At 50.9% G+C, this 23,609-nt stretch overlaps 1 protein-coding gene across 2 annotated transcripts; it reads left to right on the top strand.

The window, feature by feature from the left end:
* Positions 1-2,019: 2,019 nt before the first annotated feature.
* Fam107a (family with sequence similarity 107 member A) lies at positions 2,020-23,096 on the top strand. Of its 2 annotated transcripts, none has more exons than XM_042679872.1 (4): positions 2,020-2,153; positions 17,246-17,420; positions 22,437-22,593; positions 22,907-23,096. In XM_042679872.1, exons 1-4 carry the CDS (start codon positions 2,075-2,077, stop codon positions 23,012-23,014), a joined length of 519 nt encoding a protein of 172 aa, XP_042535806.1. In that variant the 5' UTR covers positions 2,020-2,074; the 3' UTR covers positions 23,015-23,096. The 2 variants fall into 2 exon arrangements, with proteins under 2 accessions (XP_042535806.1, XP_042535807.1); XM_042679873.1 differs by lacking the exon at positions 2,020-2,153 and adding an exon at positions 8,822-8,905.
* Positions 23,097-23,609: the final 513 nt, after the last annotated feature.

The following is a 23,609-nucleotide window of genomic DNA, read 5'->3' as shown; positions in this document are numbered from 1 at the left end:
GGGAGGGAGCAGGTGGATCCTAGCTTTTGGCTCAGGCTTTCTCCCTATGGAATTATCCACTTTCCCTCCAGGGTACCAGCTCAAGGGGCAACTATGGGGAAATGTCAGCTCAGTGTGCTGTGGTGTTCTCATGGATCCTACAACTGAAAAGTGTATGGGTAGAAACTAAGAAACCCTGAATGAAATATGGACTTTAGTTATGAATTCATAATTTGATGACATTAATGGCAAGGTGGACCTCATTGGAGAAAACAGGTCATCCAGGGCCTTCCCTGGGGGGCTAGATCTAGTCTCTAGCCCATTCCCTTCTCTCTCCACTTTCTGGCTGCAAGGAGGTGAGCAGCTTTGATCTATGCACACTCCCCTCCATGACACTCTGTCTCACCTCCAGCCTACAGCGACGGACCCAACTGTGGCTGAAACCAAGAGCCACGATGCATCTTTACTCTTTAAAGTTGCTTGTTTCAGGTATATTGTCAAGAGTGGTGGGAAGCCAACACATTTATTTTCTTTTAAGTATTAGTCTAGCAGGTGCTGGTGACTCATGCCTATCATTTTAGCTATGAGGAGACTAAAGATTATGGTTCAAAGCCAGCCCCAGCAGAAATGGCTGTGAGACTCTTACCTCCAATAAACTACTTTGAAAAATCTGGGACTGCTGCTGTGGCTCAAGTGGTAGAGTACTATCCGTGAGTAAAGGAAGCTCAGGGACAGTGCCCAGGCCCTGAGTTCAAATCCCAGGATCATCCAAAAAAAAAAAAGTATAAGCCTTGTAAATCCAACAAACACATGCACAAACACACACGCGCACACACAGACACATGCACACATACACTCACTCCAGAAACTAGTCAATTGTTTCTCTGAAGAGGATTTTGACCCTGGCTTTGACCTAGGACTTTATGAATAGCTCCTCCCCCATCCCCTCTTCGCAGAGGCTCCTCACCCCTCTTCTTTCTGTTCACAGAAAGAATATTCTCCTCAGGCCAGATTCCACAGTGAAAATGAAAAGCAGACACTGAATGGCTCAGGTAAGATCCACCTGGAATTCTTCAGGGGGTGAAGAGCAACCCTACCCCCTGAACCACCTCAGCCACCACTGTCTTACATTCCACTTTGCTCAACATCTGGCTTACACACACACACACACCCCTTTGCAGCAAGTTTTGGCACCAGCTTTTGGCAGCAAGCAAGTCACCAGAGCCTTTCATTCCTCATCTCTACAAGTGGCACAAATTGTAGCTTGATCACAGAGCCACGGCATGCACTAAATGAGATGAACTGTAGATTAGAATTTCATCCTTAGAATAAAGTACCAGGAGGAAACTAGCGCCAGTGGCTCACGTCTGTCATCCTAGCTATTCAGGAGACTGAGATTGGAGGGTCACAATTTGAAGCTGAAGCCTGGGCAGAAAATTCTGTGAGACCTTTATCTCAGATTATCCAGCAAAAAGCCAGAAGTAGAGCTGTGGCTCAAGTGGTAGAGTGCCAGTCGAGAGGGGAGGAGACAGAATGCTTTGGCTCTAAATCCAAGCCCTAGTATTGGCACCAAAAAGTAAATTTAAAAGTATGTAGTGTTGGTTCTGAGCCAGACACTATCTAAGCACTTTCTATATACAGATACTGAGCCAGTCAACTTACAGGAACACAAACAAGGGTCTGTGAGGGTAGTTACTGTCACACAACTATTAACTTGTGGGGCCAAGATCTGGGCCCAAGTATGAGGTTTCAGAATCCCACACCTGCTTGAAACGTCCAATAAGGCCCGTGCCCAAAAAGATAGAGAAGAGTAGGCGGAAGGCCAGGCGGAAAGTCCTCACGCTGCGTTCTCGCCTTGATGTTGGATGGCAAGGCAGAGCTGGGAAGCCTGACTCCAGACGCACCCGGTGCCCTGCCTGTGCCCGGCCTGCCACCTGGGCACGGACACCTGGCTCTGCCCCTGCCCCCTCCTCCCAGCGGTCTCAGTGCCCGCCCCTCGGCCTGGGCCACGGTAACCGGATCCCAGCAGGGCTAGCTGCTCTCCTAGTGCGCTCCAGCTCCAATCCCTCCGATCCCGCAGCTGGGCGCGTGGGGCATGGCGCAGAGGCTGGGCGAGTGGGCACGGGGGCCGGCCGAGGCCACGGGGCTCTACCGAGCCGTGCTGCTCAGGTCGGGTAAGTGGGGACAACGGCCATCGGGCCCCTGTCTCCTTTGCGGTGGGAAGAGAGCCAAGGGCTCAGGCTGAGCGCAGAGCGCAGACCTGGCCTCCGTCCCTCTTTCTTCTTCCCTTCCCTTCTGTCGTTCTTTTCGGTTCCTGCCCTTTCTTTCTTTCCCTCATTTCTTGCCCCACTCATGTTTTGGGGGTACCTGTCCTTGGGGACATTGCCTTCTTCCTGCGCCTAAGTGGAGGTGTTGGTCCCAAGCGCAGGAGAGCTGGAGATGGGGTGTGATGATGCTCAGAGATCCTGGGCGTTGACCAAGGACTGCGTGCTGTCTAATGCCCCCCTGGAAGGGAGCCCCCCCACACACACACACACTAGTCGTGGAGGAAGCATTGCCTGCAACTGTTAGAAAACAAACGCGCGGTGGTGTTGCTTTCGGAGGATGGGTGCAGTTGGACGGCAGGTGTTTCCTCTCGGAGGCTCTTTGTTGGCTCATCTGCCGTAGAGAGGGCTTTCCTGCTCACAGTTAGGGGCTTCTTTTTGGTTACAAAAAGTGAAGTAAACGAATAGATGGGCAGCAGCGTAAACATTGTGAGCAAGGACGGGGATGTGGCACAGGGTGGCAGGGTCTGGGTCAGGATCAGGGCAGGAGAGGACCCTTGGAGAAGGAGAAAAGGGCCGCTGGGGTCCTGCCAGGGGGAGTAAGCATCAGATCGGACAAAGGACAAGGGTTCACCGGCCAGCTGCCCTCGGCCTTGGCCAGGGAGCCTGCCTCAGCGGCAGCCCCCAGGAGCCAAAATGGGTTCAAGGCCCCTGCACACCTGCACTCTGGGACGGGAGTCTCTCATACATTCCAGGTTCCCTCGGCTCTGGGAAAGGGGAGATCCCTCCCTTCCCTTGTTTCCCCCTCCCCCACTCCCTGCCCCCGCCCCTCCCCTCCCCCTGCCATTACTAGCTGAGAACCTTGGAACAACAGTCCTCTAAGCCGGAAAACAAGAGCTGGCCTGAAGGCGCCTGGGGTGGGGGGGTAGGGGGGGGAGGAAAGCCTCAGCTCTGGCTGATCAGGACAGACAAGAAAGCCAAGGGCCCCAAATCAGGCGATGGGATTTCAGACCCAGCTGGGGATTAGCCTACACAGCGCTGGTGCTCCGAAACTGCCCCCTGACCTGTCCTACCAGCTCACAAAGCTGCGGGAGGGGTTCCTGGTCTGAAGACATTGAGTTTTCTCTAACCTGGACCCCAATGCCCTCATGCTGATACGCATGCACATCATACACACACACACACACACACACACACACACACACACACACACGATTTTTTTGGGGGGGGTATCGGTCGTGGGGCTTGAACTCTGGGCCTGGACACTGTCCCTCAGCTCTTCAGCTTAAGGCAAGCGCTCTACCGCTTGAGCCACAGCGCCACTTCCAGTTTTCTGGTGGTTTATTGGAGATCAGAGTCTCATGGACTTTTCTACCGGGGCTGGCTTTGAACTGCGATCCTCAGATCTCAACCTCCTGAGTAGCTAGGATTACAGGCATGAGCCACCAGCACCCAGCTTCTTCCTTTTATCTTTAGGCTCATAAAAAATAGCAGATGCAGCTACAAACCAGGAAAGAGGTAGAAGCCTCCTGGAAGGGCTGGGTGGTACCTTAATGGAGGAACCTACTATCAACACTTGTGTGCTGTCCCCATGGCACAAGGACACTGAATTGTCATTTCCATTTACTAGAAGAGGGCTCGAAGCCCACAGAGCCAGCACAGCTTGCCCCTGGTCTGCTAAGGAAACTTTGCCACCCCACCAAGGGTAGAACTCACATCCAAACTGGGTTCACTCACCTATGCCAAAGCCTGCCCATCCTCTGAGGATGATAATAATGGCAAGCGATGGCTGTTCATGGGTTTTTGTCACCTGCCAAATCCCACCAGCTCCGTTCACTCAGCTCATATTTATTGGCCTTCGTTACCAACAAGGTCCCACAAAAGGCACGGTCATGTACTATAAGGAAGGTGGATGCTCGTGTTAACCCTCATTGGAAATAGGTCCCATAGCTTGTGTAAGGCCACACAGCTCATCAGGGGTGACGCTGAGATTCAAACCTAGAGCCGTGGGCCTCTGGAACCTGTCCTCTGTTGTGTCACCCAAGGAGGAGCAAGAAGTGAGATGGGTGGGCAGGGATGGGAAGGGGAAACTGGGGGAAAGCGAAGGAGAGGGTGACATTGTCCCCTCCCCCCCAAAAAAAGTACTTATTACCTGACTCATGAAACAGTAACGGCTCTGTACCACACCTTAATAACAACAATTAAAAACCACAACAGAAGTGAGATGTGGGGGTGGCTTGGTGAAGGAGCAGTGGCACTGCATCCCTGCAGAAGTCCCCAAGGAGGGCGGTATAGAATCCAATCGAAGATGGCCGTCAGCTTCACTGATTTGCCCTGAGCCAGGCACCCAGTCATACTATACTATTAGAAAAAGGCCCAGCTCCTCTGGTAGGGCTCATGCTTGTTAGCCTAGATACTCAGGAGGCTGAGATCTGAGAATCTCATTTTCAATCCAAGCCTGGAGTTATGGCTCACGTGAGAGCTTTTACCTTGTGCAAAAAAAGCTAACAGATGGGGCTGGGAAGGTGGCTCAGTGGTAGAGTGCTTGCCTTGCATGCATGAGGCCCTAGGTTCGATTCCTCAGCACCACATAAGCAGAAAAAGCTGGAAGTGGTGCTGTGGCTCAAGTGGTAGGGCACTAGCCTTGAGCTGAAAAGCTGAGGGACAGCGCCCAGGCCCATAGTTCAGACCCCACGACCAATTAAAAATGAAATAAAATAAAATAACAGACAATGCCCAGACCCTGAGTTCACACAAACACAGAAAAGAAAAAAAAGAAAAAGGTCCATCACAAATTACTTCCAAGTGATTTTTAACCTTAAAGTGGCATATGCTGGCATACAGATTCGGGGAAGTTGAGAATGAAGAGGGGAAACCTAGCCGATAATTCCAGTAGGCACAAGCAGCCAGTTGTAACACTGGATGTCTGCTTTCCACTGTTGAGGCTGTAATCCCATTTTCCTCACTTCAGTGAAAATTTTCAATGCTCTTTCAGGGGTTAAGATCATAGCTGCCACATAGGCTGCTGCCCCACTCAGGGCAGCGATTTCCATAGCCAGTGTACTTCAAAAGAACACCCACCCTTTTTAGAGATGAGGAGACAGAGTTTGGAAAGTCACCTAGCTGTCCCTCAGTAAAGCCATGACTGGCATCTGAGTGGACACCAGACCCACAAGCTTAGTCCCTAGGCTGGGAGACTCTACCCTGTGGATAACTGTGCACCTGAAGTGCTACATGGCCTGTAGTAAAAGTCCACCTAAGGGGGATCCCTCCTCCCCACCTGGACCTCAGGCTGGGTTCTTGGTAGGGGAGCTCAGGACTCTCCAACCTGGACTATAGGGTACCTCCCTGGTGCCTTACTGCCTTCTGCCACCAGGGGGCAGGCTCAGCCTCCAGCCCTCCACACACCCTGGAGAGCTGCCCGAAAAGAAAAAGGGACACCAAAGAAATTCGAATCTCAGATAAACAACAAGTAGCAGTTTACTGTTCACACACACACAAAGTATTTTTTATACACACACACTAGCTCCACTGTCCTGCTGGTCTAGCTGCAAGATATTTTAAATGTGCACAAAGTAGGGGGCACCCAACATCTTTCAGCAACTCTGAGGCCATGTCATAGCAGCTGGGTTGGGAGCCAGGACTCTTGCTCCTTCCTGCCTTCCCTCTCCCCAGTGTTCACGCTTGAAGTCCCTGGCCAGGGTAAAAGCCTCCTCATTCAAACTTGTAAGGGCCACTCTCAGTCCATTCGTCATCTCTCCAGGGATCCCAGGACACGCTTTCCTGCCAACACAGCCTCTTTTCTCCCTGGGTCTTTCCAGCAGGGCATGGTTGGGGTGATTTGGAGGTGGAGTAGAGTTTGATCCTAGGGCTGTTTTGTGCCTGGCTTCTCAGAAACCTCATTGAAACCTTGAGGATGTAGACCGAATACAGGCCTGAGGACGAAGTCTCAAATTGCTATGGAAACTTTTTCTCTGATGTCTGCAGGCACATAAGAAGCAGCTCCAAGAGCCTGTCAGCTTGGAGAAAAGGGGACAAAAATGAAAGGAAAATTGTCCTGGGAGGTTTATTTCCTACAAATGGAAGCCCCAGCCCTCAATAAATACAGAAAATTTCCCTAGCTATTACTCCCCTCCCCCCTCCACACACACACAAATGCCTCTCCTGATCTTCAGGATGCTCCTTCCCTTTGGCATCTCTGGGCCCTGGAATATAACTCGGAGCTTTGCACTTGCTAGGCGGGTGTTCTACCATTTGAACCAAGCCACCATCCTTTTTTTGCTTTTATTTTTCAGATAGAATTGCACAATTTTCCCCCCTAGGGCCAGACTCAGACTGCATTTTCCTACTTCTGCCTCCATACAAGCTGGGATCACAGGCATGAGCTGTCATCCCACCTTTGTTCTTTGACGTATGGGTCTCTCTACCTTTTGTCCAGACTGGCCTCCAACTGAGATCCTCCCAGTCTCTGCCTCCCAAGTAGCTGAGATTACACATGGGAGACACCGTGCCTGGCCCCTGCACCTTGGTTCCCTATATAGTACCGATTTTTTGTCTTGGAAGTGAGGGCAGTTGCTGCCTGCAAACCTGTAATCCTCTCAATTTGAGTGACTCCAGAACGGTCCGCTGGCATGACCTGCTCCCCCAACCCTTTGCTTTAGCCCTGTCTCCCAACACGCTGTCAACATGGCAGCCACACAGCCTTTCTCCCTCAGACCCAGCTCATTCCTACTTGCAACGAGCTCTCCCGCTCCCTGAGACCTCTCCCTCTGCAAGTCTGTCCCATGACAAGGTTGTTCTTTTGGGTTTTGGTCAGCCGTGGGGCCTGAACTCTGGGCCTGGGCGCTGTCCCTCAGCTCTTTAGCTCAAGGCCAGCACTCTGCCACTTGAACCACAGCGCCACTTTCGGCTTTTTTCTGTTTATGTGGTGCTAAGGAATCGAACCCAGGGCCTCATGCATATGAGGCAAGCACTCTACCACTGAGCCACCTTCCCAGCCCCCCATGACAGGGTTTTTGTAAGTCAGCCCCCCCACACAGTGTCCCATTGCCCCCCCCTCCCCCCCCCCCCCCCCCCCCCGTCTTATTTCCATCACAGCAAGCCTGGCAGGCTGAGGCTGAGGAGTTCTTTACATGCATCTGCTTATTGATTGCGTAAGTCCCCTCCTGAAGACCTGTTTCCTGAGGGCCAAGGTTTTCATCTGCCTTTTCACACAGGGACAATAGCAGGAACACAGCCCGCTACTCAGAGAATGTTTGCACAGAGAACACATGGGGCAAAGAGAACATGAAATGACCTTTGTCCGTTCCAGTTTGATGTGTGTCCTGGGCCTCATCCCCTTTCCCCACAACCAAGACTCAGTGAGGAAGTAAAGTTTAGCTGGTAGGTGCTAGTGGAGTCCAGAGGGGAGGCCCCTGGGGGACTGAGGACAATGCCAAGAGGTTAGAGAAGTCCGATGTTGGAAAACACACTGGTTCTGAAATCAGGAAGAAGGCTGCATTCGCCGCAAGCCCCCGTGTCAGCCTTGCAGGTCTTCACACGAGATTTATTTTCACTCAAACATGTTCACATTAGCCAGTAAGTGTGGCCCAAGGGTGCCAGGCAGAGCTGCATGCCAGGGCCCTGCCCTGGAACACAGAACACAGACCACAGACCTCTCTGCAGGGAAGTCCCACCCCCTGCAGGCTCTACTGCCATTCTCCACATGGGAAGCGGGGACACGGAGTGACCACCGAATGATCACTAAAGCCAGGGTGACCCAGACCCCATCAGCCGCTACTCACCCCCCTCATTCCTCAGAGACATTCCTAGACTTCACATGTATCGAGTTTTCAATCCAGCCAGGCATACATAACTGGCTCACGCCTGTAATCGCAGCTACTCAGGAGGCTGAGATCTGAGGATTACGGTGCAAAGCCACAGCCTAAGTAGGAAAAATCTAAGGGACAGTGATCTCCAGTTAGCCACTAAAAAGCCAGAAGTAGAAGCTGTGGTTCAAGTGGCGGAGTACCAGGCTTGAGCAACAAAGCTGAGAGACAGCTCCTAGGTCTGGAGTTCAAGTCCAGTTAACTCCATACACCTACAAGTTCTCCATCCATTAGCAGCTGACAGAGCACTGAGTCAGTGCTATATAGCTCCCCTTCCTGCCTCCCCTCTCCACCCCATACACACACACACACTGCACCCCAAGAGACATTCTGTCCTGAGGAATTCATCACCACAGCCGGAAGCCTGGCTTCCCCTCCGCAGGGAAGTTCTGGAATCCTCTGTGGCCTGACCCTGCCATCAGAAACAGGGGAAATGCCTCCCCCTCCCCTCGCCCTCCCCCCATGGGGCTGGCTCAGAACAAAGCTTGGCATGTTCCTAAGTCCGCATCCATCTGAGCAAGTAGGTATTTATTTGTGCCTCTCAAACGGGTGGCTTGGACATGGTGTCCCACATCGTGGCTGAGTACCAAGCGAAATAGCCGTTACTATAGCAACAGTTCCTTTTTATTGATACCAGAATAAACAGGAATGCGAAGCTGCCTCCCCCTCCCCAGGGGCTTAAGAACCGCCCCTTGGAGGCGGACCTCCCTGCTGGCGGGGAGTTGCTGCAGTGCTCAGCCCAGCCACACGGCAGTGACTTCTCCTGACTTTCCTTCCTGAGGACCCGGCTGCGAAGTAAGACCCTGGCAACTCTGTCACCTGCTCTGGGGCTGGGTGCTAGCCCAGGAGGGAGTCGGGGAAGGAGGGAGGGCAGCTGTGGGGCTGCAAGTCAGGGAGCCGTGCCTTTTGAGTTCAGCTCTCTGGACTCTGTCCCCATATGGGTGAACTAATATGGGGTGACCTGCTGCCACCCTGGGTCTAGGCACTGGCTGGAGCCGATGTGGGCACCCTGAGAGGGGCTTGCATGCCTGTGAAGGATTGGCTTCTGAGAAGCCCCCAGGGTCCGGACTCACCTGTCACTCAGCATCATGGAGGAGGAGGGCCTCGAACCTGGAGATAAAAAGGCACAGAGTGACAGCTCTGGTGGGGGGGGGGGGCTCAGTTCAGATTCTAGCACCTGCGTTCACCAGCTGTGTGACCTGGGGAAATCTGAAGCCTTCTCTGAGCCTTGTCTTCACATGACAAAGGAGGGGAGACAGTACCCCACCCCACCGCTTCCAGCCCTGTGAGGGTTTCATGAGACATGGTGGCTAGATAGATGTGTAGTACAATTTAGGCGGGGAGTGCGTGAAGGTTAACACAGAACCCGTCTGGCTTTCTGGTAAACTTGGCTTTTCTAGCACGTTCCAGTACAGGTCTGGGATCAGAAATCTGTGGCTCACACCTGTAATAGCAACTCAGGAGGCTACGATCTGAGGATTGTGGTTTAAAGCCAGCCCAGGCCCGTGAGACTCTGATCACCAGTTAATCACCAAAAAGCCACAAAAAGCCACCATGGCTCAAGTGGTAGAGTGGCAGCCTTGAGCAAAAACACTAAGGGATGATGCTCAGGTCCTGAGTTCAAGCCCTAGCATTGGCACAAAAAGGGGGGGGGGGGGAGGGAGGGAAAGGGAAGGGAAAAAAAGAAAAGAAATCAGACGCTAGAGAACGGAGTAGGTCACTTTTTAAAACTGCAGCCAAACCTGCGTGGCTTTGGTTTGGAGGCGCCCTGGCCCAGGCCTGGCAGCCTTGGAGCAGTGTGGGTGGTGATCTCCCCGGCACCAGCAGGAGTACCAGGTCTGCTGGTGCCTGTTCCAGGCTCAGCTACCCAGCCCTGTCCCTCCCCAACCTCCCTCTAAGCCCTGCATGCCTCACCCTGCGCTCTGCTGTGGAATGGGTTCAAACCTGCAAAGGCCCCCTCAGCCCTTCTCATAACAGTAGGGACTTATGGCCAAGGGTCTCCCAAGTGAACTAGTGGGTGTAATGGGGGCTTCCAGCCTGGGCAGAGGCTGCCAGGAGGCGTCTGTGGCCCCACAGTTCCTTGGTTGCCAGCCCCTGGGGAGGGAGGGACCAGGAGGGTCAGCCATGCTTGTCCCCTTGCTGAACGCTGCTTTTCTTCTTGCCAGCCTTATTCCCCAAACCTCCCTCCCCCTCTCCTGCTGTTCTACAGAATGCTGAGCCAAGGAGGAAGACCACCTGCTGGGCCTCTCCTAGCCAGAGACCAGCCCCAGGGCAGCCAGGCCTATAGCTTCTGGCTTCAGCAGCCAGGGTGGGCTGGGGTACCCTGGCCAGCATTTGTATCTGGAATAGACTAGTAGTCCCCCAGTTAGCAGGCCTTCACTTTCCCATCTAGCAGTGGGGGGGAGGGGGGAGATTGGGGGGAGGGTTATACTGCGTCTGTGCTGGATTTGTTGTTGTGGTTGTTTTTGAACACACAATACAGGATGGGAACCTACCCTGTCAACAACTGGCAGACAATGGCATGGTAGAATGAGCACTGAATTTGGAGTCTGAAGGTCCTGGTGTGTCCATCCATCTTCTGTGTGTCTTGGTCTCCCTGGGCCTAAGAATTTTCTCATCTGTAAAATCAGTTGTTTCCTGAGTGCTCATTGCAACACACACACAGGCACACACACCAGGAAGGAACAACAATTTGTCTTCAGTGATCAAGGCACATTATATCACGTCTCCTTCCAAACAGAATGAGTGTAGCTATGATCCCCAGTGGCCAAAGATTCAGAGAAGTTAAGCTATTTTCCCAAGGTCACATAGCTAGAAAAGACTATTCTTTGAGCCAAACCCAGACTGTGCCCTCTACAATGTATGATTTAAACACTTGGCTTTACTAGGTCATCTATCATTTGTTATCTCGGATGGTACCAAAAACACAAACAGAATCACCAAAGGAGAAGAAGATGAGGAGGACATTAAGATCTTAGACAGGTTTAAGTGTGGTGGCACATGCCTATAATCCCAGCTATTTGAAAGAAGGAAGGAAGGAGTTGTCTCAAGCAAAATTAACAGTAGAAGTAAAGGGACTAGGGACATGGCCCAAGAGGTTGAGCACTTGCCTAGCAAATGAGCTCTGAGTTCAATCCTCAATACTGCACAAGGACTTTCGACAGCCTGGGGTCCAACTGCAGTTCTCAGGAAGGACAGAATCTGGAACTCCATCAGCGTATCCCCCCTCCTGTCCCTCTCCTTCCTGTGCCCAAGAGGGTACCAGAGTCTGCTTTCAAAGCTGCCACCCTAACCATGGCTCCTGCCCACGGCAGCTGCCTGGTGAGCACACTCACCCTGGGCATCTAGCAGTCCTGCAGCATCTCCAGAACCAATCAAGTGCAGGGTGCCTGGAGGCCCCCCCTGCCCTTGGATTCCTCCTGTGCCCCACAGGCTGCAGACTGACTGGAAAGCCTCTCAGATTAGCTGCCACCTGCAGCTCCATTGACCCCAGGCCTGGCATTGAGCACAGCAATAGCTTCAGCCCCAGGAGTGAGAGGTGGCCGAGACCAGCGACCTTCACAGGCTTGCATACTCACGCTGCCCCAGCAAGGCAGCTTGGGTTTGTTTTGTTGGCAGTGGTGGTGGTGATTTGGGGAGTAAGGGTTGTTTTGTTTTCATGTAGGTACTGGGGCTTGATCTCCAGGCCTCACTCTTGCTTAGCTTTTTCCCTCAAGGCTAGCACTCTACCACTTGACCCACACCTCCACTTCTAGCCTTTAGCTGGTTAAGTGGAGATAAGAGTCTCTCAGCTTTGTCTGTCTGGGCTGGCTTTGAATTAGGATCCTCAGCTCTCAGCTTCCTGGGCAGCTAGGATTACAAGCATGAGCCACCAGGGCCCAGCATTATTAATAGCTTTAAAGTCCCAACATGCAGATGAGTTTCAGGTCCGCTGACCTAAGCAAGGTAGTTTTGAAGGAGAGTGCAAAAACTCAGTCCTGGCCTAGGAATGGGATTTATTAACAGTAATTACTGCAAGCAGCTAACTGGTGGTTCACGTCCAGGAGTTGAAGCCTTGGCCTAGTGCAGTGCATCAACCTGCCTTGTTGTGTGTGGCAGCCCCTGAAAGCAGGCACTCAACCCTCAACTCTGTAGTAAGTATTTCCTAAGAGCCTTACAAGTATCACTTCCTTTACTAACCCCAAACCTCATGGAGAGGAGTTCTACAACTACAAGGGTTTCCAGAGCAGGAAGTCCCAGACCCAAAGTAGCTCCCAAGCACAGTACTGATGGGCGTGGCTACCTTCCAGGCTGGGGATTTGCCTGCAGGAAATGGGCGTGGCTACATTGCACTGGGGATTTGCGCCAGGCTGGAGTTTTCAAACTGGGGCTCTAGAGGATAAAACTGCCCTTAGGCTAAGAAGGGACGGAGCTGAGATTCAAATGCAAATCTGAATGGCTCCAATTCCCTTATACTTGTTTCTTTTTGTGGTTCTGGTAATTGAACCCAGGGCCTCAAGCTTATACTCTATTTCTCTCTCTCTCTCTCTCTCTCTCTCTCTCTCTCTCTCTCTCTCTCTCTCTCTCTCTTTCTCTCTCTCTCTCTCTCTCTCACACACACACACACACACACACACACACACACACACACACCAGCCATTTTGCTGGCTTTCAGTTTGTTTCTCAGGTAGGGACTATACACACTTTGCTAGGACAGCCTCCAACGATGATCCCCCTACTTTACCTCTCAAGTAGCTGAGATTACAGGTGTGAGCTGCTGCACCTGGCTTACTTTCTCCTTCTTGACCAGCCTGTCCCTCTACCCTGACAGCCCTCTTCTGGGCATTCATCTTGTTCTTTTCAGAGGTGACCTGTGTGATGCTCACATCACTGATGTTGGATGCAGGACGGGAAGTAGCCTGTCATGGCTACTTCCCCAATGGGGTTGGAACTCTCAGGACACCCAGCGGCTTTGGACATGACCCAGAACTCCACCTGAGGAAGCCTCCTCAGATTTTCCTATACTTACAAGTTGGACTAGCACAGCACTGAGGGCTGGGTGCTGGCTACCTGGACTGCCCTTACAGGGTGTGCACGACACAACTCAATGAGCTCTTCCTTTGTGACAGGACCTGTGTGGGGCTCTTCAACACAGAGGCTTCATTTAGTTAAATTAAAAGGCAGGAGGCAGCAAGTGCTAGTAGCTCAGGTCTATAATCCTAGCTACTCAGGAGGCTAAGATCTAAGGATCATGGTTCAAAGCCAACACAGACAGGAAAGTCAATGAGACTCTCATCTTCAATTAACCACTCAAAAACTAGAAATGGAGCTGTGGCTCAAAGTGGTAGAGCACTAGCCTTGAGCAAAAGAGCTCAGGGCCAGGCCCTGAGTTCAAGCCCCACAACTCAAAATGAGGAATCTCATTTTGCAAAAAAAAAAATTTGGCTGGTAGGCTTAAGGCCTGGGCACTGTCCCCTAGACTTTTTCACTCAAGGCGGGTGCTCTACCGCTTGAGCCACAGCTCCACTTCTGGAGAGTCTCACAGACTTTCCTACCCAGGCTGGCTTTGAATCACAATCCCTTGATTTCAGCCCCCTGAGTAGCTAGGATTACAGGCCTGAGATATGGGTACCCTGGCCATGGTTTTGCAATTCTTAATACCTTCCTCCCTCCCTCTACTACCCCTTAGTTGGCACATGGGAGGGGAGTGGTGGGGGGCAACTTCACACATGCCACCTGTTGGAATCTGGCACCAGCCTGGCAAAGGATAGTTTCCCAACTATCCTCAGGGGAACCCAGCCTCCCCTGCCACATCATGACAGCTAGGCACTGATGTAATGTGGGAAGGGGAGAAGGAGGGCCTGGGATGAGCGAGGGCTGGTCAGTGGTTGATGTGGGATACAGAAATGCAGGGCCTTGTTGAAAATGCGTCAGGAATGTCAGTCATTGTAGGGCATCTTCCTGTAGGATGCGGCCACCCCATGGCCACCCCAATGCTGCCAGTAGCCTGGGGGGTTATTCATTCCCAGCCAGACCAATCAGAGGTTTTTCCTGAGGAATTTAATGGAAGGCAGACTCTAGGCAGACCCAAAACTGCCCACTGGAAGCAAAGGAAACCAGTCATTAAAACAATAATAATAAAATTCCCCCAAACCTGCTGACCGTTGTCCAAACACAGCAGCCAGAATGACCTTTTCAAAATCCACTCAGACTCGCCCTTTGCCCAGCTTGAACCCACCCGTCCACCCTCACTGGGAACAGAACGCTGCTGGCTGGCCCGCCGCAGGCCAGGCACACTGCGCCTTTGTGTTCCCTGAACAGACTCCACTTGTTAAGGTGCGTGAGTCCCACAGGCTGGCCCCCAGGCCGCCTTCCCCTAGTAAATGTCACCTCCAGCCACCAGCCCTCCCCTGCACCTGGCTAACGCGGGTCATTCCCTCAACACAGAGCCTTCTGCTCTCTTCCTCAGCAGTTTGATTTCACGGATGTGTGCAGGTGTAGGTAACTGCCTGCCTGGGATGCTGGCTCTTTCTGATAGAACAAGTACCTTGCTTGCTTAGTTCTGCTCTGTGAGTCTACGCTAGGAAGTCGACAAGGGTGAAACATGCAAGCTCTGTTATTATTTACCCTCTCCCTAGCTACTCAGGAGGGTGAGATCTGAGGATCACAGTTCAAAGCTAACCTGGGCAGGAAAGCCTGTGTGATTCTTATCTCCAATTAACTACCAAATAGGCGGAAGTAGAATTGCGGGTTCAAGTGGTAGAACAACAGGCTTGAGCAAAAAAGCCAAGGACAGCATCCAGGCCCTGAGTTCAAGCTCCAGCATTGGCACAAAAAAAAACAAAACAAAAATTTAGAAAAGGTATAATATGAAAACAAATAACCTTATAAAAAAAAAGATAAGAAAAGAAGTTGCTTAGAATCCACATTCTAGAAATGGATCTGGGAACGCTAATGCCAGAAGCAAACAGCAGTCACGTTTCTGTATTCTGACCCTCGATTGGCTTCCCAGACTCTCTGGCACTTATATAGGGTGATCTGACTGGATACCAGAATAGGCCCCTGCCCACTGCTGGTGAGCCAGCAATGGCAAGCACAGACCCCATACAGCACCAACATTCCCCAGACATGGTCCCTGACCTTTGCTCACCATCTCCCTGCACCCCTCAGTCCTCTGTGAGCCCATGCTGAGCCCAGCGAGCATAGGCCACTTCTAGGTTTGTTCCTAGACCATATCTCCATCTAGTTACCTGAGGATTTGGAAGACTTGAAATTCTGTACATCCCTTAACTATATCAGGCTGGCTGGCTTCCTCCACCTTCCCCCCCCCCACACACACACAAGGTGGCCACAGGCAACTTGATGCTGGGGGGGAGGGGGAATGCAGAAGCCTGGGGACTGCTATGGGGACCCTTCCCTCAGCTGCCACATGGAAGCCATGAGCCTTAGGACTCTGGGGCCCCAAGACAAAAACCTCAACTGTTTTATTACCAAGACTGATTAAATGGGTAGTGTTGATCAGATCAGGCACTGCCCATGCTTGGCCTCAGGAAAGTAGCACTCATGGAGGAGGTAGAACTGGCTTCCAGAGTAAATAATCGTGATACAGTGGCCCGTCCATTGAAACGTGTTCCTGTGCATCCTCCCTCTCGCCCCCCCCTCTCACACACACATACAAGTACTTCAGGAATAAGGAGTCCGTTTGTGACCCAGGGCCGCATCCTGCTAGAATTTCCACTGCACTGATAACTTTCCAGCTGCTCTGGTGGAAGTCATGCCTGGACAGCCAGACAACATTTGCATAAAAGACCACACCCCTCTCTTTGTCACCTGCCACAGGGCAGTAGGGACTGCACCTCCCATTCTGCTTTGCTGTACAGAGAGGCTGAAGAGCCAGACCCCTCCACAAGCACATTTGGAACAGTGGCCCAGGTGTTGGACATGAGCAAGTGATATTTCCCTTCAATCTGTGCATTCTTTTTTTTTTTTTTGGTCGGTCGTGGGGCTTGAACTCTGGGCCTGGGCGCTGTCCCTCAGCTCTTCAGCTCAAGGCTAGCGCTCTACCACTTGAGCTACAGCGCCACTTCTGGTTTTCTGGTGGTTTATTGGAGATAGGAGTCTCAAGGTCTCTCCTGCCCGGGCTGGCTTTGAACCGCGATCCTCAGATCTCAGCCTCCTGAGTAGCTAGGATTACAGGCGTGAGCCACCAGCGCCCGGCTTTCTGTGCATTCTTTTAAATTGTATTTAATAAATATTCTGTGTGAGTGTGTGTGTGAGTGTGTGTGTGTGTGTGTGTGTGTGTGTGTGTGTGTGTGCAGGTGTGCTGGTTCTGGGGCTTGAACTCCAGCCCTGGGCCCTGTCTGTGAGCTTTTTTGCTCAAGTGCTCTACCACTTCAAGCCACAGCTCCACTTCCAGTTTTCCTGTGGTTAATTGGAGATAAGAGTCTCATGGACTTTCCTGCCGGGCAGGCTTTGAACCTCTGGAGCGGCAAATCTCAGCCTCCTGAGTAACTAAGATTACAGGTGTGAACCTCCACTCGCCTTTCTTTTTCTGGAACAAGCTCATGGAAAAGGAAACTCCAATACAACAATCCCTGTTGTTGTAGGGGAAATTTTTTTGCAAAGTCAGGCCGAAAGTATATACAGGCATGAACCCATATTTGTTACACAATGCAACTTATTCCTCCTCCTCCACCTGCTCATACAATATGAGGTTTGAACTCAGATCTCTACCACTTCAACCATATATTCCAGTCCTTTTTATCCCCTTCACTTAATTTTTAGATAGTGCCCCACACTTTTTGTCTAGGACAACCTCAGTCTGCAAACCTACCTCTACCTTGTGCACAGCTGGGATTACAGGCATGCACCACCATGCCTGGCTCAGATCCAGTACCATTTCCTTTGTGTACCCCCAATATTTTATAAACATCCCCTCTAGTACTTATTACCACCCTGTGCAAAGGTTCAATGACTAGTTCCACCTGCCAGATGAGTAACCAAAAAAGCTCAGAAAGCCAGGCAGCTTCCCGGGGAATTACATAGTCTCCATTAGCACAGACCTATATGACATGAAGACCTTGCACCTTAACTGGTCTGAATGAGCAGGAGGGGGCATGGGCTAGCCCTGACCATCTCCTCTGCCCATCTCCACAGCCTCCATGTACTCAGAGATCCAGAGGGAACGAGCAGACATCGGGGGTCTCATGGCCCGGCCAGAGTACAGAGAGTGGAACCCAGAGCTCATCAAGCCCAAGAAGCTGCTGAATCCCGTGAAGGCCTCCCGGAGTCACCAGGAGCTGCATCGAGAGCTGCTGATGAACCACAGAAGGTAGGATTTCTGCCTCCCACCCCCCCTCCCCAACACTCTGCAGGCCCCTGGGACTGGGAGAGTCCCTTCATGGAGGACAGGCAGGTTCTGCAGGGGAGTGGATGACCCAAATGTGGTCACCAGCACAATCCGTGAGGGCCCATCCTGTGGGGGCCCCTGAGAACCTGAGGCCCCTGCAGCCCCATTCTCCTCCCAGACACTCACTGCACTCCAGATGCATTTACCAAGCACCTACTGTGTGCACACACCTAGATAACAAAAAAAGGGGCCCTCAGGGAGGAAGACAGGCCCTTCGTCCAACAGTAAAATGGGGACCTTGTGGTGTTAGAGGCATGGTTCATTTGGTAGGGTGCTAGCCAATGAGTGAAAGCAGAAGGTACCACGTTCAAGTCCTGGTTTCAGACCTCAAAAAAAGAAAGAAAGAAAGAGAGAGAGAGAGAGAGAGAGAGAGAGAAAGAGAGAGAGAAAGAAAGAGAGAGAGAGAGAGAAAGAAAGAAAGAAAGAGAGAGAGAGAGAGAGAGAAAGGGAGGGAGGGAGGGAGGGAGGGAGGGAAAAGAAGATGGTGCAAAAAAAAAGAAAATAATAGCTCTGGGCACTGGTGGCTCAAGCCCATAATCCTGGCTACTCAGGAGGCTGAGATCTGAGGATCACAGTTCAAAGCCAGCCCAGACAGGAAAGTATGCGAGGCTCTTTTTTTCTTTTTTCTTTTTCTTTTCCAGTCCTGGCACTTGAATTCAGGACCTGGGCACTGTCCTTGAATTTCTTTTGTTCAAGGCTAGCACTCTACCACTTGAGACACAGTGCCCCTTCCACCTTTTTCTGTGTATGTGGTATTGAGGAAACAAACCCAGAGCTTCATGCATGCTAGGCAAGCACTCTACCACTAAGCCACATTCCCAACCCTCCATGAGACTCTTTTTTTTTTTTGGCTGGTCGTGGGGCCTGAACTCCAGGCCTGGGCGCTGTCCCTCAGCTCTTCAACTCAAGGTGAACACTCTACCACTTGAGCCACAGTGCCACTTCCAGCTTTTTCTGCTTTTGTGGTGCTAAGGAATCGAACCCAGGGCCTCATGCATACAAGGCAAGCACTCTACCACTAAGCCACCTTCCCAGCCCCCCATGAGACTCTTATCTCCAATAAACCACCAGAAAACTGGAAGTGGCTCTGTGGCTCAAATGGTAGAGCACTGCTAGCCTTGAGCTGAAGAGCTCAGGGACAGCGCCCAGGCCCAGAGTTCAAACCCCATGACCAACCAAAGAAGAAGAAGGAGGAGGAGGAGAAGAAGGGGGAGGAGGGGGGGAGAGAGGGGAGGAGGGGGATGAGGAGGAGAAGGAGGGGTACCTTGCTAGGAGCATAAATGGGCCTAAGACCCCCACTGCAGGAGGGATCTGGGAAGGCCCAAGATCACTTCTCAGAAGAGGCAATATCTCAGCTGAATGGAATAGGAACCAGCCAGGCAGGGAGGTGGGCATTGAGCAGCAGGGTAACAGCACCCACAAATGGCAGGAGAGTACAAGTTGCTCCGGGTGGCTGGTGAGAAAGTGTAAGGAGCGGGCTAGAGGAGTAGGGATAGATTGGGGAAGAGTCTGAGAAGAAATACGTGGGTCCACCATGGAGACGCACACTTCTAATCTCAGCGACTCAGGAGGGGGAAATGAGGAAGATCACATCGCAAGGCCAGCCAGGCAAAACAGTTAGCCAGGTCCCATCTCAACACACTGGATGTGATGGCATACCTTTAACTCCAGCTACTCGGGGGACATGGGTAGAAAGTTTACAGTCCAAGGCAGGGTCCAGCAAAAAGTAAAGACAATCTGAAAAATAACTACAGTAAAAAGGGCTAGAGGTGCAGCTCAAGAAAGAGAGCACCTGTCTAGCAAGCGCAAGACCCTGCCTCAAACCTTAATCCTCAAAAAAACAGGGGTGTAAGGTCTGATCAGTATCCCCCAAAAGGCCCCTCTAGCTGAGGTGGCTGCTCACAGCACGGAGTGGAGAGCGCCAATGCAGGGGAGAATGCATAAGAGACATGGATCTTGAGGGACAGCTGGGAGGTAACAATGGGCAGAATATGAAGTTGTGTCTCCCTTCCACAGTCTGGGCAGTGCCACCCTGCTTACCAGTGACAGCAAGAAGGCAAAAGTGCCTTCATAGCTCCCTCTGCTGGCAGATTCTGGTATTGGCACTGCTTGTGATTTCTAGTCTCATTTGCATCTGTGTAAATGAGACTATTCTTTTTTTAATATATTTTTTCATTGTAAAGATACTGTACAGAGGGGTTACAGTTACATGAGCAAGTTTATATATTACATATATATATATATATATATACATACATATATATATAACATTTTCTTGATCCATTCATCTACTAAGGGGCATCTGGGTTGGTTCCATATGGTGAATAATGCTGCAATAAACATAGTTTATTGTCCTAGTAGCATTAGTATGGCCTAGTTTGTGATCCTTTGGGTAAATATCTAAAAGTGGGATTGCTGGGTCATAGGGGAGCTCTATGTGGAGTCTTGAGGAATCTCCATACTGCTTTCCAAAGTGGTGGAACAAGTTTACACTCCCACCAACAATGCAGTAGTATTCCCTTTTGGCCACATCTCCTTCAGCATCTGTTGTTATTAGAGTTCTTATTATAGCCATTCTAACTGGGGTGAAGTGGAATCTCACTATTGTTTTGATTTGCATTTCTTTTATGGCTAGAGAAGTTAAGCATTTCTTCATGTGTCTATTTGCCATTCTTATTTCCTCTTCAGAGAAGTCTTTAGCCTACTTATTAATCGGGCAGTTGTTTCTTTGAGGATTTGTTGTTGGGGGTAAATGAGCCTATTTTTTTAATACATATTTTTAACGTAAAGATACTATACAGAGGGGTTACAGTTACATGAGTAAGGTCATGAGTACATTTCCTATGGAGTATTGTTACTCCCTCCTTTGTTTTACCCCCACCATCCTTTCCCTCCCCACCTCCCCAACTCTTCCCTCCCCCTACCCCCATCCCTGTGTCTGAAGTTGTAAAGTTCATTTTCAACATAGTGTTTTGTACATCTCGTTGTTACAATGGGTCAACCTGTATCCCTATTTTAGCATTTTGTTGTTCCCTTCCCCTTCCCAAACTAGAAAAATGTATATACGAGATGCAGGGCATCAGAATCAAATACAGTAAAAAACAGGGGTTGTACTGTGGGGGAGGGACATACCAAAGAAACAAAAAAAATCATCTAGTATATTATAAATATGTTAAACACAATACTAAGAAAAAAACCACTGTGTCCCTATCTTGGGGTTCATTTCGCTTAACATCATCTTATATGGTCATATGTAGCTTCTGACCTTTTCTGCTTGTCCTAAACATATACTAGTTATTGCAAATAAGGAAAATCATGAGAACTATGTTTCTTTGAATCTGGCTTATTTCACATAATATAATTTTTTCCAAGTCTTTCCATTTCCTAACAAATGTGGTGGTGTCATTCTTTCTGACGGAGGCATAGAATTCCATTGTGTGTGTGTGTATATATATATATATATATATATATATATACCACATTTTCTTGATCCATTCATCTGCTGAGAAGCATCTGGGTTGGTTCCCTATGTTAGCTATGGTAAATAATGCTGCAATAAACATAGTTGTGCTGGTAGCGTTAGTATGGCCTTGTGATCCTTTGGGTAAATGCCCAAAAGTGGGATTGCTGGGCCATGGGGAAGCTCTATGTGGAGTCTCTTGAGGAACCTCCATACTGCTTTCCAAAGTAGTTGAACAAGTTTACACTCCCACCAACAATGCAGTAGGATTCCCTTTTGGCCACATCCCCTCTAGCATCTGTTATTAGATTTCTTGATTATAGCCATTCTAATTGGTGTGAGGTAGAATCTCACTGTTGTTTTGATTTGCATTTCTTTTATGCGTTTCTCTAGAGAAGTTGAGCATTTCTTCATGTGTCTATTGGCCGTTCATGAGCCTATTCTTACACATAATCTTTCCAACACTGGACTGTTTGGAATTTTGTTTTCACATAGTACCTTAATATGATCATTTTTCTCTGATTGTCTTTTATAATGATTGCCCCTTTTAACATCCAAATATATCATCACACTAAAAAGCAATAGCATTAAGATAAACCAGGGGAAATTTTGTAATCTAAGAGATATTCAAGGATATACATATATATATATATATATATATATATATACATACAGAGAGAGAGAGAGAAAGAGAGAGACTAAAATGTATTCTTATCTCTTAACCAGTAAAGAAAAGATTTAAAATAGGCAGAGTGCTGGGTACCAGTGGCTCCCACCTGTAATCCTAGCTACTCAGGAGGCTGAAATCTAAGGACTATAGTTTGAAGCCAGCCCAGGCAGGAAAGTCCTTGAGACTCTTATCTCTAACCACTGGGAAAACTGGGAGTGGCACTGTGGCTCAAGTGGTAGAGCACTAGGTTTGAACAAAAGAAGCCCAGGACAGCACTCAGGGCTGGAGTTGAAGCCCCAGGATTGGGGAGGGGTGGAAGTTGGGGGGGGGGGGAGGCATAGTACATTCACAAGAGAGAAATGCAAATGACTGCTAAATATGTCAACTACTGTTCCCTGTAACTACTAATTAAGGAAACACCTGAAAACGGATATTATTTGTTACCTGCCAGACTCTGTGATGGTGACAGGGAGAAAGAGAGGTCTTAAGAGCAGTGGGCTGCGTAACCTTATTCAAAGACTCCAGCCCAGCAGTTCCCTCTGTAGAAAGCATTCAGAAATGCAGTCAAAGCTGATCTCTGCGGTCAAACCTGGGTCCAGATGCTCTCCCTCCCCTATTGCAGCCGCCGCTGGCGCTGGGATCTTGAGCTCTCGCAGCCTTACTGGCCTTGGGAAAGCTGGTCAGGGATGGATCCCCGTTCTGGGGCTTCCCAGAAGCTTAGAGGCCATGAGGGCGGAGTTCGGGTCACCCTGAGCTGGCGAGGGGGGTGGTGAGGAGTGGGGTCTCCTGACTGCTCGCGCACACGCAGGGGCATTGGCGTGGACAGCAAGCCGGAGCTGCAGCGCGTGCTGGAGCACCGCCGGAGAAACCAGCTGGTGAAGAAGAAGAAGGAGGAGCTGGAGGCCAAGCGGCTGCAGTGTCCCTTCGAGCAGGAGCTGCTCAGGCGGCAGCAGAGGCTCAACCAGGTGGGGGAGCACTGGGGACCCACGCGAGCCTCCCCCTGGGCCCCAGAAAGACAGTGGGCAGAGAGGACCTGGGACGGGACTCTTGCGTGCGCACGCCACGCACACACTGACCTATAGGGTGACTGTGGGTGCATCCTGCAAGCTACCTAGGGTCACCACAAGTGCCCTGGGAGCCGGGTGACCTTCCTTTTAGAGGTGGGGACCTTGAACCCCTGAGAGGCCCCTCGGGTGAGAGGACCCATGGCTTCTGGAAAGAGGAATCCTCCACCACCTCCCCTGCAGCGCACGTCACACCTCTGCTTCTCTCCTTCAGCTGGAAAAAAAACCAGAAAAGGAAGAGGACCATGCCCCGGAGTTTATCAAAGTTCGCGAAAACCTTCGCAGAATTGCCACGCTGAGCCCTGAAGACAGAGCGCTGTAGACAGCTGTTTGGCTGCAGGCCCAGGCCGTACCCTTCCCCCCTCCTCCTCCGCCTCCAGCCCCCTGTACCTGGCAGACCCCCCTCACCCCCCCAGCCATCAGCAGTGTGATTCTGCCCCCTTAGAAATGTGTGGTCCTCCCCCACAGAAAGCTGGGGAACACCCCTAAGCTCCAAGCAGACAGGCCCCAAACAGGGATTGCTGTGGAGCCCTGAGTTCCGGCTTGGATTTGGACTTCTGAGTGCGGATCCCTCCCTGCCATCCCAAGTGGAGGCCATTGCCAGGAGAGCGTGCTCCATGGAACGTCCCTGACTCAGGGCCTGAAGAAGAGGAGCCTCTTTGGCCTTCCTATCAGGAACCTTTCAAGGCCCACGGGCCCTGTGTCTCCCAGCAGCCAAACTCCCAGGCCCATACTTCTACTCCTCTCACAGCCCTCTCCAGCTAGACCGAGCACACACACAAACCTAGCCAGAGCTGCGTGTTTCCACTCTCCTCCGCCCCCCACACGTTTAGGACAACACTTGACCAACTTCATTGAGCACAGGAATGTGGGGGAGTCCCATCTAGCAAGCTCCAGGTAAGACCCAAGGAGCAGGG

The sequence above is a fragment of the Dipodomys spectabilis genome, unplaced genomic scaffold (genome assembly GCF_019054845.1).
Source record: "Dipodomys spectabilis isolate Male_0828 unplaced genomic scaffold, ASM1905484v1 ptg000054l, whole genome shotgun sequence".
Lineage (NCBI taxonomy): Eukaryota > Metazoa > Chordata > Mammalia > Rodentia > Heteromyidae > Dipodomys > Dipodomys spectabilis.
This window is presented reverse-complemented; position numbering and strand designations above follow the sequence as displayed.

What these genes read in the sequence shown, in the direction of transcription:
- Fam107a (XM_042679872.1), top strand. Translation starts at nt 2,075, where the DNA reads ATGGCGCAGAGGCTGGGCGAGTGGGCACGGGGGCCGGCCGAGGCCACG. An exon ending in AGCCGTGCTGCTCAGGTCGG is followed by an intron (nt 2,154 to 17,245) that starts GTAAGTGGGGAC and finishes CCATCTCCACAG; the next exon opens with CCTCCATGTACTCAGAGATC. An exon ending in GGCAGCAGAGGCTCAACCAG is followed by an intron (nt 22,594 to 22,906) that starts GTGGGGGAGCAC and finishes TCTCTCCTTCAG; the next exon opens with CTGGAAAAAAAACCAGAAAA.